The sequence below is a fragment of the Manis javanica genome, chromosome 5, assembly GCF_040802235.1.
Source record: "Manis javanica isolate MJ-LG chromosome 5, MJ_LKY, whole genome shotgun sequence".
In the NCBI taxonomy this organism is placed as follows: Eukaryota; Metazoa; Chordata; class Mammalia; order Pholidota; family Manidae; genus Manis; species Manis javanica.
Window position 1 is genome coordinate 92,073,377 of NC_133160.1, and position 14,600 is coordinate 92,087,976.

The 14,600-nt window shown below is 34.5% G+C and overlaps 1 protein-coding gene across 5 annotated transcripts in view; it reads right to left on the minus strand.

Moving 5' to 3' along the window:
- RAP1GDS1 (Rap1 GTPase-GDP dissociation stimulator 1) overlaps positions 1-14,600 on the minus strand; it is a 170,258-nt gene that overhangs the window by 15,768 nt on the left and 139,890 nt on the right. For 3 of the 5 annotated variants that reach the window (XM_037020187.2, XM_037020183.2, XM_037020189.2), the window contains 6 exons: positions 11,657-11,800; positions 11,060-11,191; positions 9,787-9,921; positions 5,525-5,650; positions 4,609-4,748; positions 3,056-3,182 (listed from right to left, as the gene is read on the minus strand). In XM_037020187.2, coding sequence (XP_036876082.1) covers positions 3,056-3,182; positions 4,609-4,748; positions 5,525-5,650; positions 9,787-9,921; positions 11,060-11,191; positions 11,657-11,800 — 804 coding nt within the window. The remainder of the gene's footprint in view (positions 1-3,055; positions 3,183-4,608; positions 4,749-5,524; positions 5,651-9,786; positions 9,922-11,059; positions 11,192-11,656; positions 11,801-14,600) is intronic. The other 2 variants (XM_037020188.2, XM_037020184.2) reach the window with 1 other exon arrangement.

A 14,600-nucleotide genomic window follows, 5' to 3' on the forward strand; every position in this document is an offset into this window, starting at 1 on the left:
AAATCTTATAAATAATATAATTTCCTCTATATGTATTGTAGCATGCATTTTTAAGAAAGACTCGATAAAATTCCTATCAAAATCCCAGTAGGATTTCCAATAGAAAACAGATTAAGTTTATACTGAGATTTCTATGGAAAACCATAGGTCCTAGAAGAAGTAAACAATCTTGAATAATGAAGTAGGAGGAATTCTTCTACTTAATATTAAGGGTCACAGATATCAAGACTGTGGTATTGGTGGATAGACACACAGATCATAGAACTGAATAGAAATAGACCTCAGAAACAGACCCATACAAATATGCTCAACTAATCTTTGACAAAGGTACAAAATCAATTCCATAGAGGAAAGACAGCCTCTTCAACAAATGCCAGATAGGTGGCGATTGTACATCCATAGGCAAAATAAGGAATCATGACCTAAACCACATACTTTATACAAATATTAACTCAAAATGGATCACAGACTTAAGTGTGAAATGTAAAACTAAAGAATTCTCAAAGCTCAATAGTTAAAAAAATTATATATATGCATTTCACCAAAGAATATATACAGATGGCAAATAAGCACATGAAAAGATATTCACCATCAATATCATTATCATTAGAAAAATGAAAATTAAAACCATATGAGCTATCACTACATAGCTATCAGAATGGCTAAAATAAAAAATAGTGACAATACCAAGTGATGGTAAGGACCAGATCACTTCTACAGTGCTGGTGAGAATGTAAAATGGTACAGCCACTCTGGAAAACAGCTAGACAATGTCTTAAAAAATTAAACATGCACTTCCCATCCAACCCAGCAGGTGCACTCCTGTGCATTTATCCAGAGAAATGAAAATTTATGTTCACTTAAAAACCTACACATTAATGCTCAGAGCAGCTTTATTTTTATAAACCCTAAATTGGAAACAGCCCAAATGTCCTTCAACAAGTAAATGGTTAAACTGTGGCACCTACCTATCATGGAACACTATTCAGCCATAAAAAAAAAAATTTATGAACAGATCAGATGACTCTTTAGGAAATAATGCTTAGCTAGAGGAGTTAATTCCACAAGGTCACATACTATATGATTCCATTTACATAGCATTTTTTAAATAAAAAATTTTAGAAATGAGGTGGTTTCCAGGGAGAAGCAGAGTAGGAAGTAGGTGGGTATAAATGGAGAGATTGTTGTGGTGGGAGATCTATGCTCAGTATCTTGATTGTGGTAGTCGATACACAAACCTACACATGTAACATCTTTTCATGTAATAAAACTATATAGAACTTAACATACATACAAATGAATACAAGTAAAACTGGGGAAATCTGAATAAGATCAGTAAATTATACCAATGGTTGAAATACTATACTATTTATAGTTTTGAAAAATGTTACCACTGGGAGAAGCTGGGCAAAGTATATAGGGATCTCTGTAATATTAATATTTTTTTACAACTACATGTGAATCTATAATTAACTTTAAAAAGGCTTAAATATGTTGCTTTAATACAGTTTTCATACAAAAATTTAAAATGATAATTCCTTAATATCAAATAGCTTGTAAGAAAACAAGGCTGAAAAGAGACAGTTTTCAAAGTACATTGTATAGTATGGGCCTAGTTTTATATCTTAAAAGTCAAGGAGCCTAAGAAACACTAGATAACGATAAAAAAAAAAAGGGTGTATTGTCCTTTTATACAGTTCTGTGATAAGGTAAGCAGACCGAGGCATATGCTCAGCCATCAGGAAGTTGACAAAATTAGTTGGTTTGGAAAATACTGGCACAAAAACAGATTCATCCCAGGCTGGTAAGTCAAGGATATTCTGAAATTGATCCATCACTTCAATCCATTTAAAATCAGGCCATGAATCTCAAAGTCTTTGCTGACTCCCACTCCTTCCTCACAGCTTCCTCCCTGAAAGGCATCTGGACTTCTAGGCTGACTCACACCATCTACTCCAACCATGTGGGAGATCACAGGCTAGGCCAGGAATCAAACTAACCTCCATGGCATATCTAATTATAGATCAAAATCACTGAGAGTAAGCATACATTTCTTGAAGTCTTGACATCTTTTATCTTTAAAATTCAAGAAAATTTTATATCCTGCTTACATTCATGACTTTTTGTTTTAAAAGGACAAAAATGCAAGTCTCTCATACCCAAAATGTGAGTAAATCTGATACTGGAGTAAGATAAGGCTTCTCCCCTAGAACAGGGGTTGTTGGGTCCACTTGTCCCAGTGTACGAATTCTGGACATAAATCATGAGTGGAATAAAGAGGTGATCAGCTAACAGCCTTTACTCAGATGGCTTTGAACTGGATAGGGCATACTTACTGAGTCTACCATGCTACTTTGTGTAAGGCAGCCTCGGGCCTTCATCACAGGTCATGTAACTCTGATTGTCTCCAGCTGCCTACATGAGACTGGTTCCTAAAACAAATGTTGCTACCCATAAGTTAGGTGCCTATAAGCCAGCTTCGCATGAAGAATTCTGACCAACAGGGATGCTATATGCCAGACAGAAACTAACTGAATTACTTAAAATGTGCTTTTGGGGAATTCTGAATGTAAAACTCACAGAAGAGTGACACACATGAGAATTTAGAATGCAGGCAAGGCTGTAACTATGAAAAACTAAGAAACTATGGTGATGGGAGAGTAGCAGGAGAATCAGTACAGAGATGGAAGAAATGGAACACCAGCAAATTCTAAAATTGCTATTGTATTCCAAACAATATTCTAAATATTTTCATTCTCTGTGAGGCCTCCTGAAAATGTTTTCTGTATTCCTCAAGTGTCTATAACTTGAGATAACGTTTAAGTGTGAAACTAACGTTGAAGCATTGCCTTAAAATGTTACCAAAAGCACAACCAAAAGGCACAGCTGTGGTGACAAACTATGAATATGATTTTCCATATACTTAAGATAAAGGTAGACACACACTGGCAAAATGCTTCCAGTCAAGGTTTTGTCTGACTTCTAGTCCATTCCTGTGCTTCCCTTCATCCAAGATAAAAATAGGAGAAAATAAGTTTGACACTGGGGTACTTACCCAATTCTAAAGCTGCTATTAGTGCCAAAGCAACAAGGGCTTCATTCTGCATTATTACATGTTCACTAGTTGCCATGGTAACTAGATGCTTGATGCCACTGCTCTGTACAATGGTTTTAATTACATCCTGCGATAAATAAATATCACAGACAGAATTATAAACTTTAATTTTAAACAAAGAAACTGCATTATAGTCAATCAATTCATTGTTAATTTGAGTGGTTTTCTGACAGTGTCCTGTCTGAGTCATCACATTTAACCATAATTTTTTTCTTCACAGATGGAAAGGGAAAAAGCTTTTAGCTTTAAATAAATTCATCAAAAGTTGACAACTTACATTACCTAAGTGAAAAAGACCATTACAGTTCACATCAAGGAAAAGGGTCTCAGAAGCTACCAAAATCGAAGAAATAAAAGTGCCATTGCCCCAAATATGGACTTACCAGAGGAACAACAGAAGAGAATTAAACTTGGAATAAGAACAAAAAAGTTCTTTTCAAATTTATATGATAGCATTACGGGTAATGGGAGGTTCTGGTTAACATTTAACACTTGCTTTTGCCGCAAGCAAAGATCCCAAGAGCAGCATCTGATGGGGAAGAACATTTCTGTGGCCAGCCAGCTGGGGGTAGCTATTATGAAGTCAATTATTTACATGAAAGAGATTAACACAAGTCAACGACCACCTTTACTTTTAAGTGTTCTCTCTTGTTGTCTTCTTTTGATCTGTTCTACAAATAAATGAATAGCAGGTGGATATTAGTTCTAAACTGTCTTTTCTCTCATATACAATCACTACTACAGTTGTATACAAGTGAGATGGTCAAAAGGCTCACCTGAGAAAAGAAATTATGAAAAATAAAAGGAATATAATCTGGATATTGAATCAGCTGCTGAACTGTTGGTCTGGGTTCCCATCATTCTGACCTTTAAAACAGTTCCATTTGTCCATTCATTTATTCATTCACTCCACAAATACATACATGTTATTGACTACATGCCTGACATACTGGGTTGGACACTGCACAAGAACAGATTTCATTCAGTTTTGTGAGTTCTGGATATCATATACTATCTATACATCATTTAACTTCTAAATATCAGTAGTTACCTGGGTCAGTGCCTAATGCTGGTGGTGGTGGTGGTGGTGGTGCAAGAATAATAAAAGCAGCAACCTCTATTTACTGGGTGCTCACTATGTTCCAGGTAGCAGCTGAGCACTCTGTACATGCATGCTATATTGCTAAGTCAGCCTCACAACACTTGCAGGTAGGTATTATACAAGTTTCTACATATTAAGATGAAATGTGAAGACACTTGACCAAGTATGTAATCTCAACTCATCTCTGATTCCAAAGCCTTACTCTTAACTTTTCGGGAATAGAACTAAATAAAAGAAGCTCAATCTTCAAGTGTTTTTTTTAGAACTGTTGATTAATATATTTATACATAATACATAGATATGCAAGCTTATGATGTAGGATCTATGATATTGGGTTTCCAAAAAAGGCCACTCGACTGTTTTTTAGTGAATGGTTTCCTCTGGAACTCACTTTTGATTTACTGTGTCGTATGAGGGCAGAGAGCAGTCTGTTTGACTCCCCCATCACACCAGCATGATCTTTGGCTTCACACCATTCCACCAAACGCTCCACTAATTTAACATTCTTTCCCAGTTGTTCAGCAGCTTCTGCTATAGGAAAGAAGGCAAACACAGAGGAATCAATCACTGAAATAACCTATAGGCAATCAACTGCAATAATTGGTAAAGATGTAAATAATGTGAAGGAGAATTAAATGTCTAAAAAAACACAATATAAAATTTTGTAAAAGCAAGAATTGAAAATATGCAGTATCTGATGCCTTTTTTTAAAAAGCTATGGACTTTCATACAAACCACAAAAATACAAAAACAACTTCATAGTCTTTTGGTTCAGCATGCTAGTCGGTCTGTACTCTGGCAAACTGTTACAAAGTGCTTTTACAAGGACTCTAAGGAATCAATACAAAGAAAGGTTTAGAATTTAGAAACAAGTAAATAAACATAATTCATTCCAAAGAGTGATTTTTCACTGCTGTTTTTGTAAACAGAGACATGATCTCCCTATTTGCAAAAAGAATTTAAAAAAATTCTATCACTGTACTGAAGTGATGATTTTGAACACAAAGTAAAAATGGGTATGGAATTCTAAAACATTTAAAACGCTCTAGGAACTGCTAATAAACCACCCTAAACACAGGATTATATATGCTAATGAAGAGAGATGCAGGGTAATTTCCATTTAAACTCAATTACAACAAACATGGGAATTAATGAATGGGGTTCCAAAACCAGTATCTTTTTGTCTTTTATTTGCTATTTATCTTTATGATTACATATTTCTGAAAAGTAAAAGCAAGTCCTTTTTCACCTAGAGGCGCATGAAGACTATCACAACAAAAATGCTCCTTGGGAAATACTTCTCATACCTTGTGCATCTATTAACATTCTTAATGTTCCCAAAAGCTTGAACTGAACTGGGGGCATCTCAGATTTCAGAAATTTCAAAACTGCCTCTGTGACCCCAGATGATAACATCTTTGCTTTATTTACAACTGGAAAGAAAGAGATATAGAGAGAAAATGGTTAAAATGGTGTCAGTATTCTTTTTTTTTTGTTAACATTAATATACAATCACATGAGCAACACTGTGGTTACTCCCCCATTCTCAAGTCCCCACCACATACCCTATTACAGTCACTGTCCATCAGCGTAGTAACATGCTATAGAGTCACTATTGTCTTTGTGCTATTCTGCCTTCCCCATGCCCCACCCCCCCACATTATGTGTGCTAATTGCAATGTCCCTTATTCCCCTTATCCCTCCCTTCCCACCCACCCTTCCCAGTCTCCTTCCCTTTAGCAACTGTTAGTCCATTCCTGGGTTCTGTGAGTCTGATGCTGTTCTGTTCCTTCAGTTTTTGCTCTGTTCTTATGCTCCACAGATGAGTGACATCATTTGGTACTTGTCTTTCTCCACCTGGCTTATTTCACTGAGCATAACATCCTCTAGCTCCATCCATGTTGTTGCAAATAGCAGGATTTGTTTTCTTCTTATGGCTGAATAATATTCCATTGAGTACATATACATCTTCTTTATCCAATAATCTACTGATGGACACTTAGGTTGCTTCCATTTCTTGGCTATTGTAAATAGTGCTGTGATAAACATAGGGGTGCATATGACTTTTTGAAACTGGGATCCTGCATTTTTTAGGGTAAATTCCTAGGAGCAGAATTCCTGGGTCAAATGGTATTTCTATTTTTAGTTTTTTGAGGAACCTCCATTCTGCCTTCCAAATGGTTGAAATATTTTACATTCCCACCAGCTACATTCTCACCAGCAGTGTAGGAGGGTTCCCCTTTCTCTGCATCCTTGCCAGCATTTGTTGTTTCTAGTCTTTTCTATGTTGGCCACCCTAACTGGTGTGAGGTGATATCTCATTGTGGTTTTAATCTGCATTTCCCTGATAATTAGTGATGTGGAACATCTTTTCATGTGCCTGTTGGCCATCTGAATTTTTTCTTTGGAGAAGTGTCTATTAATACCCTCCACCCGTTTTTTTAATAGCAGTATTTGCTTTTTGGGTGTTGAGGCATGTGAGTTCTCTATATATTTTGGATGTTAACCCCTTGTTGGATATGTCATTTACAAATATATTCTCCCATACTGTAGGATGCCTTTTTGTTCTGCTGATGGTGTCCTTTGTTCTGCTGATGGTGTCCTTAGCTTTTAAGCATGATGTAGTCCCATTTGTTCATTTTTTATTTTGTTTCCCTTGCCCAAGGAGATGCCTTCAGGAAAAAGTTGCTCATGTTTATATTCAGGAGATTTTTGCCTATATTTTCCTCTAAGAGTATGGTTTCATGACTTACATTCAGGTCTTTGATCCATTTTGAGTTTACTTTTGTGTATGGGGTAAGATAATAATCCAGTTTCATTCTCTTGCATGTAGCTGTCCAGTTTTGCCAACATGAGTTGTTGAAGAGGCTGTCATTTCCCCATTGTATGTCCATGGCTCCTTTATAGTATATTAATTGGCCATATATGCTTGGGTTTATATCTGGGCTATCTCATCTGTTCCATTGGTCTATGGGTCTGTTCTTGTGCCAGTACCAAATTGTCTTGATTACTGTGGCTTTGTAGTAGAACTTTAAGTTGGGGAGTATAATTCCCCCAGCTTTATTCTTCCTTCTCAGGATAGCTTTGGCTATTTGGGGACTTTGTGGTTCCATATGAATTTTAGAACTATTTGTTCTAGTTCATTGATGAATGCTGTTGGTATTTTGACAGGGATTGTACTGAATCTGTAGATTGCTTTAGGCAGGATGGCCATTTTGATAATATTAATTCCTCTTATCCATGAGCATGGGATATGTTTCCATTTATTGGTATCTTGTTTAATTTCTCTCATGAGTGTCTTGTAATTTTCTGAGTATAGGTCCTTCACGTCCTTGGTTAGGTTTATTCCTAGCTATTTTATTCTTTTTGATGCAATTGTGAATGGAATTGTTTTCCTGATTTCTCTTTCTACTAGTTCATTGCTAGTGTATAGGAATGCAACAGATTTCTGTGTACTGATTTTTTATCCTGCCACTTTGCTGAATTCAGATATTAGATCTATTAGTTTTGGAGTGGATTCTTTAGGGTTTTTTATGTACAATATCATGTCATCTGCAAACGGGAACAGTTTGACTTCTTCCTTGCCAATCTGGATCCCTTTTATTTCTTTGTGTTGTCTGATTGCCGTGGCTAGGACCTCCAGTACTATGTTGAATAGAAGTGGGGAGAGTGGGCATCCTTGTCTTGTTCCCAATCTTAAAGGAAAAGCTTTCACCTTCTTGTTGTTAAGTATAATGTTGGCTGTGGGTTTGTCATATATGGCCTTTATTATGTTGAGGTACTTGCCCTCTATACCCATTTTGTTGAGAGTTTTTATCATGAATGGATGTTGAATTTTGTCAAATGCTTTTTCAGCATCTATGGAGATGATCATGTGGTTTTTGTCCTTTTTTTGTTGATGTGGTTGATGATGTTGATGGATTTTTAAATGTTGTACCATCCTTGCATCCCTGGCATAAATCCTCCTTGATCATGATGAATGACCTTTTTGATGTATTTTTGAATTTGGTTTGCTAATATTTTGTTGAGTATTTTTGCATCTATGTTCATCAGGGATATTGGTCTGTAATTTTCTTTTTTTGTGGTGTCTTTGCCTGGTTTTGGTATTAGAGTGATGCTGGCCTCACAGAATGAGTTTGGGAGTATTCCCTCCTCTTCTACATTTTGGAAAACTTTGAGAAGGATGATTATTAAGTCTTCACTAAATGTTTGATAAAATTCAGCAGTGAAACCATCCAGTGCAGGGGTTTTGTTCTTAGGTAGTTTTATGATTAGCAATTCAATTTCCTTGCTGGTAATTGATCTATTCAGATTTTTTGTTTCTTCCTGGGTCAGCTTTGGAAGGTTGTATTTTTTTAGAAAGTTGTCTATTTCTTCTAGGGTGTCCAGTTTGTTAGCATATAATTTTTTATAGTTTTCTCTCATAATTCTTTGTATTTCTGTGGTGTCCGTAGTGATTTTTCCTTTCTCATTTCTGATTCTGTTTATTTGTGTAGACTCTCTTTTTTTCTTGAGAAGTCTGGCTAGGGGTTTATCTATTTTGTTTATTTTTTCAAAGAACCTGCTCCTGCTTTCACTGATTCTTTCTATTGTTTTATTCTTCTCAATTTTATTTATTTCTGCTCTAATCTTTATTATGTCTCTCCTTCTACTGGTGTCAGCATTCTTAATGATAATCATTCAATACACATTATTGAGTGTCTTTCTGTCTCTGAGGCCTGATGTTGTATTTTTCTATTTAAACAATAATTACTTTTCTATGAATTTTAAGAATGAGATTAAGGGTTGAGGGGTCTGGGAGGTAACTATTCTGTTTGTCACTGGAGTATAACATACAAAATTATACTTACTGGCTTTTTAAACCTAACCTCCAAAAGACTTAAATAATCTGTAAAGGCAATCTGACAATGTTGTCTTCTTATTTACTAAAAGCACAATTCTTCAACTTTAAAAGTTTCTTTTTACATCTATCCTTGACCTAAATGTATTAAAATAGAAGTTAATAAACAATATTAAACTGCTGTGTGAAATTGATTTCTTATAGATTGTATATAGTTACACTATTTCACCTAATCAGAAATCTATTTTCAGAAAATAGAATAAAATAATAGTTTTAATTATCTCCTATTATTTTCCATCATAATGTGATTTTAGGGCCCATAAGCCTTTAATCCAAGAAGACCATTAGGCTATTTTAAATATTATATGTCTGCTTGTAGGGAAAAAAAAAACCCCTTAAAAGTCATTCTTCAGGGGACTCTGTTAATTGATACCATTATCTTACCTCAACTGAAGATCCTTTAAAAAGCTTAACTTCACAATATGAAAATCTAGGAGTTCACAAAAGGTTATAGTATATGAATGATCTGAACAAAGACAATGATTATGCTTATATAGTCTCAAAAAACTTATTTAACATATGATCTCCATTTATTAGTAAGAAAAATGTAAACAATTTGAATACTTTTTTTCATTTCTTCATCAGGGCAAGTCCACAAATCACAAAAAAAGTATCTTCCCCAAACAGATTTTATTTCATACATAGTTGCCTCCCATTCTTAAGTCTTACCTGGAATGGCCAGGTTTCTGAGGGCACTTAGTGCTGCATGCTGTACAGTTACATTTCCATCTTCTACATGTCTGTCCAGTAAATCCATAAGTTTTTCTACAATTCCATTTTCTACCATATGGATACAATTTCCATCTGATAAAACAAAAGCATTTTTCTTCCTCTTTATAAATATCAGTAAGTATTTGGGAATATAATAATGATGTCTATTATCTACACTAGGGAAAATGGATCTATAAGAAAATAAAATGAATCCCAACTCTTTTTCCATCAGACTTAAGAGATTTTTAACTCAGTGAAAAGTCTGGTTATAAGATTCTTAAAATATACAAAAATTTAAAAATCAGAAAAATGGTCTGAAAAAATCTCCAGTTTAGAGCCTGAGAATATATCAGAAGATAAGGAAAAACCACATGCTTAAAGAGTCTACCAACGGTTTTCATTTATAGTGAAGTATGCCTGAGTTTTGCTAAGGTTACAGGGACAGTACTCTACATTTTGTTTTGATGGCTGGTACTTGAATTATTTTTCAATGATAAAATTTTCAAACATTTATAAAGCAGAGAGAATATGATTATCAAACCACTATATACTCCACAGTTAGCTTCAATAATTATCAATATTTAGTCAGCCTTAATCCCATCATTAAAGAGCTAATGACAGTCCCAAAAAGAAGGGAGTAAAAATGGAGTCAGTCATCCATTATACTTTAACAACAGGTCATATTAAATAAAATCAAACTAAAGCAAAAATAATCCACATTTCCTAGATACCGTGTAAAAATTAGTTTCTAGACTGAATGGGAGTGCCAGGCTTCAAAAATGAACATTGGAGGTCTGGTGCCTTAGAAATATTAAACTAAATTCAATTTTATACCCTACCCCTGTGGATTACCCATACTTTATAGGAATAAAAGTATTAATAACCTACAATGAATATTCATATTATTAAATCCAATATTTAATCACTAGGCAAGAGAGCATATCCTCCCAGAGCATATGTATATTAGAATGGGACTCAAGTTTACCAGTCTCTGAAGTGCACAGTATTCAGAGAAGGACTTCATGATCATTGCTCATGAACTTTAAACTATTAAAACTTAGCTGAATTGCATTAAATATGTAATTTGTTATGCAAATCACTGTATTTACAGATCCCTGAAAAATGAAGGTAGTAGTACACACACACTACCCATACTTGAACTGTTTCAGTTTTAGTACATGTAATGGCAAAGCGAAACATCTGATTTAAAAAGGTGAAATAATATGCTTACCATTTCTGGCAAAATTTGCAATTGCCAATGCTCCAGCAAGCTGTAGCTGGTGGTTATTTGATGGAATCCAGGACAGCACCCTTTGAAACACATTACCTTTTCCTCCTTCAAATAACTTCTGCATGGATTCATCTGGAGATAAATGAAACAATTTGAGAGGGAAATAATTAGAAGTAATAAGTCCATAGTCTTAAGTGAATATCCAAGAGGGGAACTGCATCCTCACAAACTATTAATTCATAAAGAGAAAAGTACTAACTCTTTTTACCACCTTTGAGTAGCGATAGGACAAGAGAGTTTATTATTTTTCTAGTTTAAGTCCCAAGTAGCCATCTGGTTTTTATGTTTTGATGCCATAGCTGTCTCTCCTACATTACAGATCTTCAAATAGTGGGAGATGGTGAAAAGTCCTCTTTTCCAGGTTATTAGTTCTGTCTCTGGTGTATTTAAACTTTCAAAATCATCACATCAACAGGATTAAATGAGATAGGAAAATGAGAAAATGCCTAATATATATATATTGTAGTGTTTACAAAAGAGACAATAAATTTTTAAAAATCTGACACCATGTTCTGCGGTCAGCATCATACAACTCACCTCCAAGAAGTAATAAAACCATTAGATCTGATGCAGTTTTGAGCTCAGCAATATCATCCTCTTTGTCACTATCCACCTTCTGCTGAACAATCTCTAGTAGACATTCTACCAGACCTGCTTCAACCAGCTGTAGTTTAATAGCATCTAAAGAAGAATGTGAACAAAATAATCAAAACTTGAGATTAAATAGGAGTTCTGGTATAAGCAATCCATTATGAAGAATTATTAAGAAAACAAGAAAATGCAAGATTTAGATAACACACACCTTTGAAGATTTGAGTCTCAAAAGGAAGCATCTGAGAATTGAGCTTAAATACTTAAAAACTTTTTTCCCCATCTTTCCAGTTGAAATTATGTCACCTTTAATAATGTCTGGCAGCACTTACCAAATTGATTTTCAGCTCTGAAGATAGGCACTATCATTCTACTGTTATCCTAGATATTATGCTCATGTTTAAAAGACAATACTAGAAACTAACTCACGCTGTTTAAAATAAAATAATCTGTTATGTAAAGTTAAAATATATCCACTAATGGAGTCTGAATACAAAGTTATTGCGAAGTAAAGATCTATCAGTAAATTTCAAACTATACCACAAGTATATTTAGATTTATATTTGTAGAGATGCTATTTTTCTAGCATAGTTAATACATGTATAACTTTCTGAACTATAAAAGTCATGCTTTTAAAAAGGGCTTCAAATATTCATTAATTTCAAGTTTTCTTGAATGATGTACTACATTACCTCTACATCTGAGTAGGTTTTAAAATTTCCATAAAAAAAGTTGGAAGAAAAAAATAACTTTTGAGCTTTCTGATAACCAACAAGCCATTTTAGAGACAGAATTTACATCCCAATAATATTTTTAAAATTTATCTTCATAGCCAACTCTACTTGCATATCAGATCAATTGTTTGCTCCTCTAATGACTTAAATATTTTTTTATTATAGGATTTATTTCATTGAAGATTTTGTATTTGTGTACATATCTGTTTCCCCCCATTATAGCAAATATTATAATTTCATTTATCTTTGTATTTTAACCTAAACTGGCTTAAATGCTTTGTATGTGTTTGACACTGCTGAAGACAAATGTGGATTCACTGACCTACAAATACATTAGCTACCCAGGAATTTTTTAATTTAATTTTTTAGCTGGATTTTATTTTGGTCATTGGTTTCCCTAAAGCTATACATGTACATATCTACAGTAACAGCAGTTTTTGCTTTTCATTGGGGAGAAATAAAGACCTTCTTTATACTTAAAACTTTTACTTACAGGGAATTTTAAACTAAAGTTTTTCTACTACCAGGACGATTGATCTCTAGATACACAAAATATTCAACCTGGAATAATATTTCAGAAGGTACACTTCCACTGTGCCTTGCTGAAAGTAGGGCGTTACCTTGGTTACAGAATGTTAGGGCTAGAAATATGTGGCGACTAGAATTGAAGGCCACGATGAAAAAGCCTTGAAATACTAAAAACGTGGGACCATAAAATCCCAATTTAAATATTGGAATCCCTCTCCTTTGCATAAAAGAAAACCAAGGATGATATGCTAAGGATAACGGAGAAACAAGTTTTCAAAGGTATCATTCAACCTACTGCACAGTTACAAAACAGAAATGAAGATGGCAGAGGAGAAAACAGAAATAAGAAAAAATGTAATTTTCACATACTCCAAGGAAGGTGACAGGTAATTCTCTGACAAAATTGACTCAAGGTCACAATAAAAATTCCATTTGGCCATACCACCAAATGAGATGAAAAACACATTTCTCCCTAAATAGTAAGATCTAAGGAAATTCAGAAAATTTGAAATGTGTCAAGATTAAAGTTTACAGATCTCTCCTCTCACAGTTTGAGTGTAATCACATATATATGGGGGAGGCTTGAAGAGCCATATTAAAGAGGATCAGCAAGGCATTCTGCCAAAGTAAACAGCCCAGCACCCATTTATCAACACCATTCTGCTCAAGGACATCCATCTTTATCATGAGTGTTTGCATATCCATACGTGTGTGTGTATGTATTTTTAAATCTTGTCTAAATGGTAAAAAAAAAAAACCCAAATGCAGAAAAGTGCATAATATATGTTAATCAGTTTTAAGCAAATAACTATGTAACCACCACCTGGATCAAGAAATTCATTGCCAATAACCCAGGAAGCCCCCAGGGCACTCTGCCTATCACAAATCCCTCTACCTTCCTCTCAAATCACTACCCTGATTTTTAGGTGACCCCATCCACATTTTTTCTTAATTGTTTCACCAAATAAATAATCATTCCTAAAAACCAGTTTACTTCTACCTGTTTTTGAACTTAATATGCATGGAATCTTACAATATTTATTTTTCAGTGTTGGCTTTTTTCTTCTTCTAATATGTTTCTAAGATGCATCGCCACTATTTGGTTATAGCTGACTTAATCCCTTCATGTAACTTTTTATTTTTCCATTATATGAATATATCATCATTTATTTATTATTAATGGATATCAGCTGTTTCCAATTTTTCATCACTATAAATGATGCTATGAAAATCCCTGTAATGGATCCTAGTGCACATGTGCACTTTTCTGGGTATGGTCGTAAAGAGGAACTGCTGGATCACAAAGATGCTCAGTGGATACTGTTTCCAAGTTGTACCAATTTATACTCCCAGCAGGACTTAAGAGTCTCCACTGCTCCATACCCTCATCAACATCTGCTATTATCAGACTTGCTGGTAGGTATATAGTGGTATTTATTGTGGTTTTATTTTGTATTTCCTGATTACTAATGAGTTGAGAATATTTTCATGTATTTTTTAGCCATTTGGATTTTCCCTTGTGTTGAGGACCTTTTCAAATCTTTCATACATTTCCCTCTGGGTTTTCTATATTTTTCTTAATGATTTGTGGGAGTTTTGATATATTGTACCAAGCCCTCTGTTGGCTA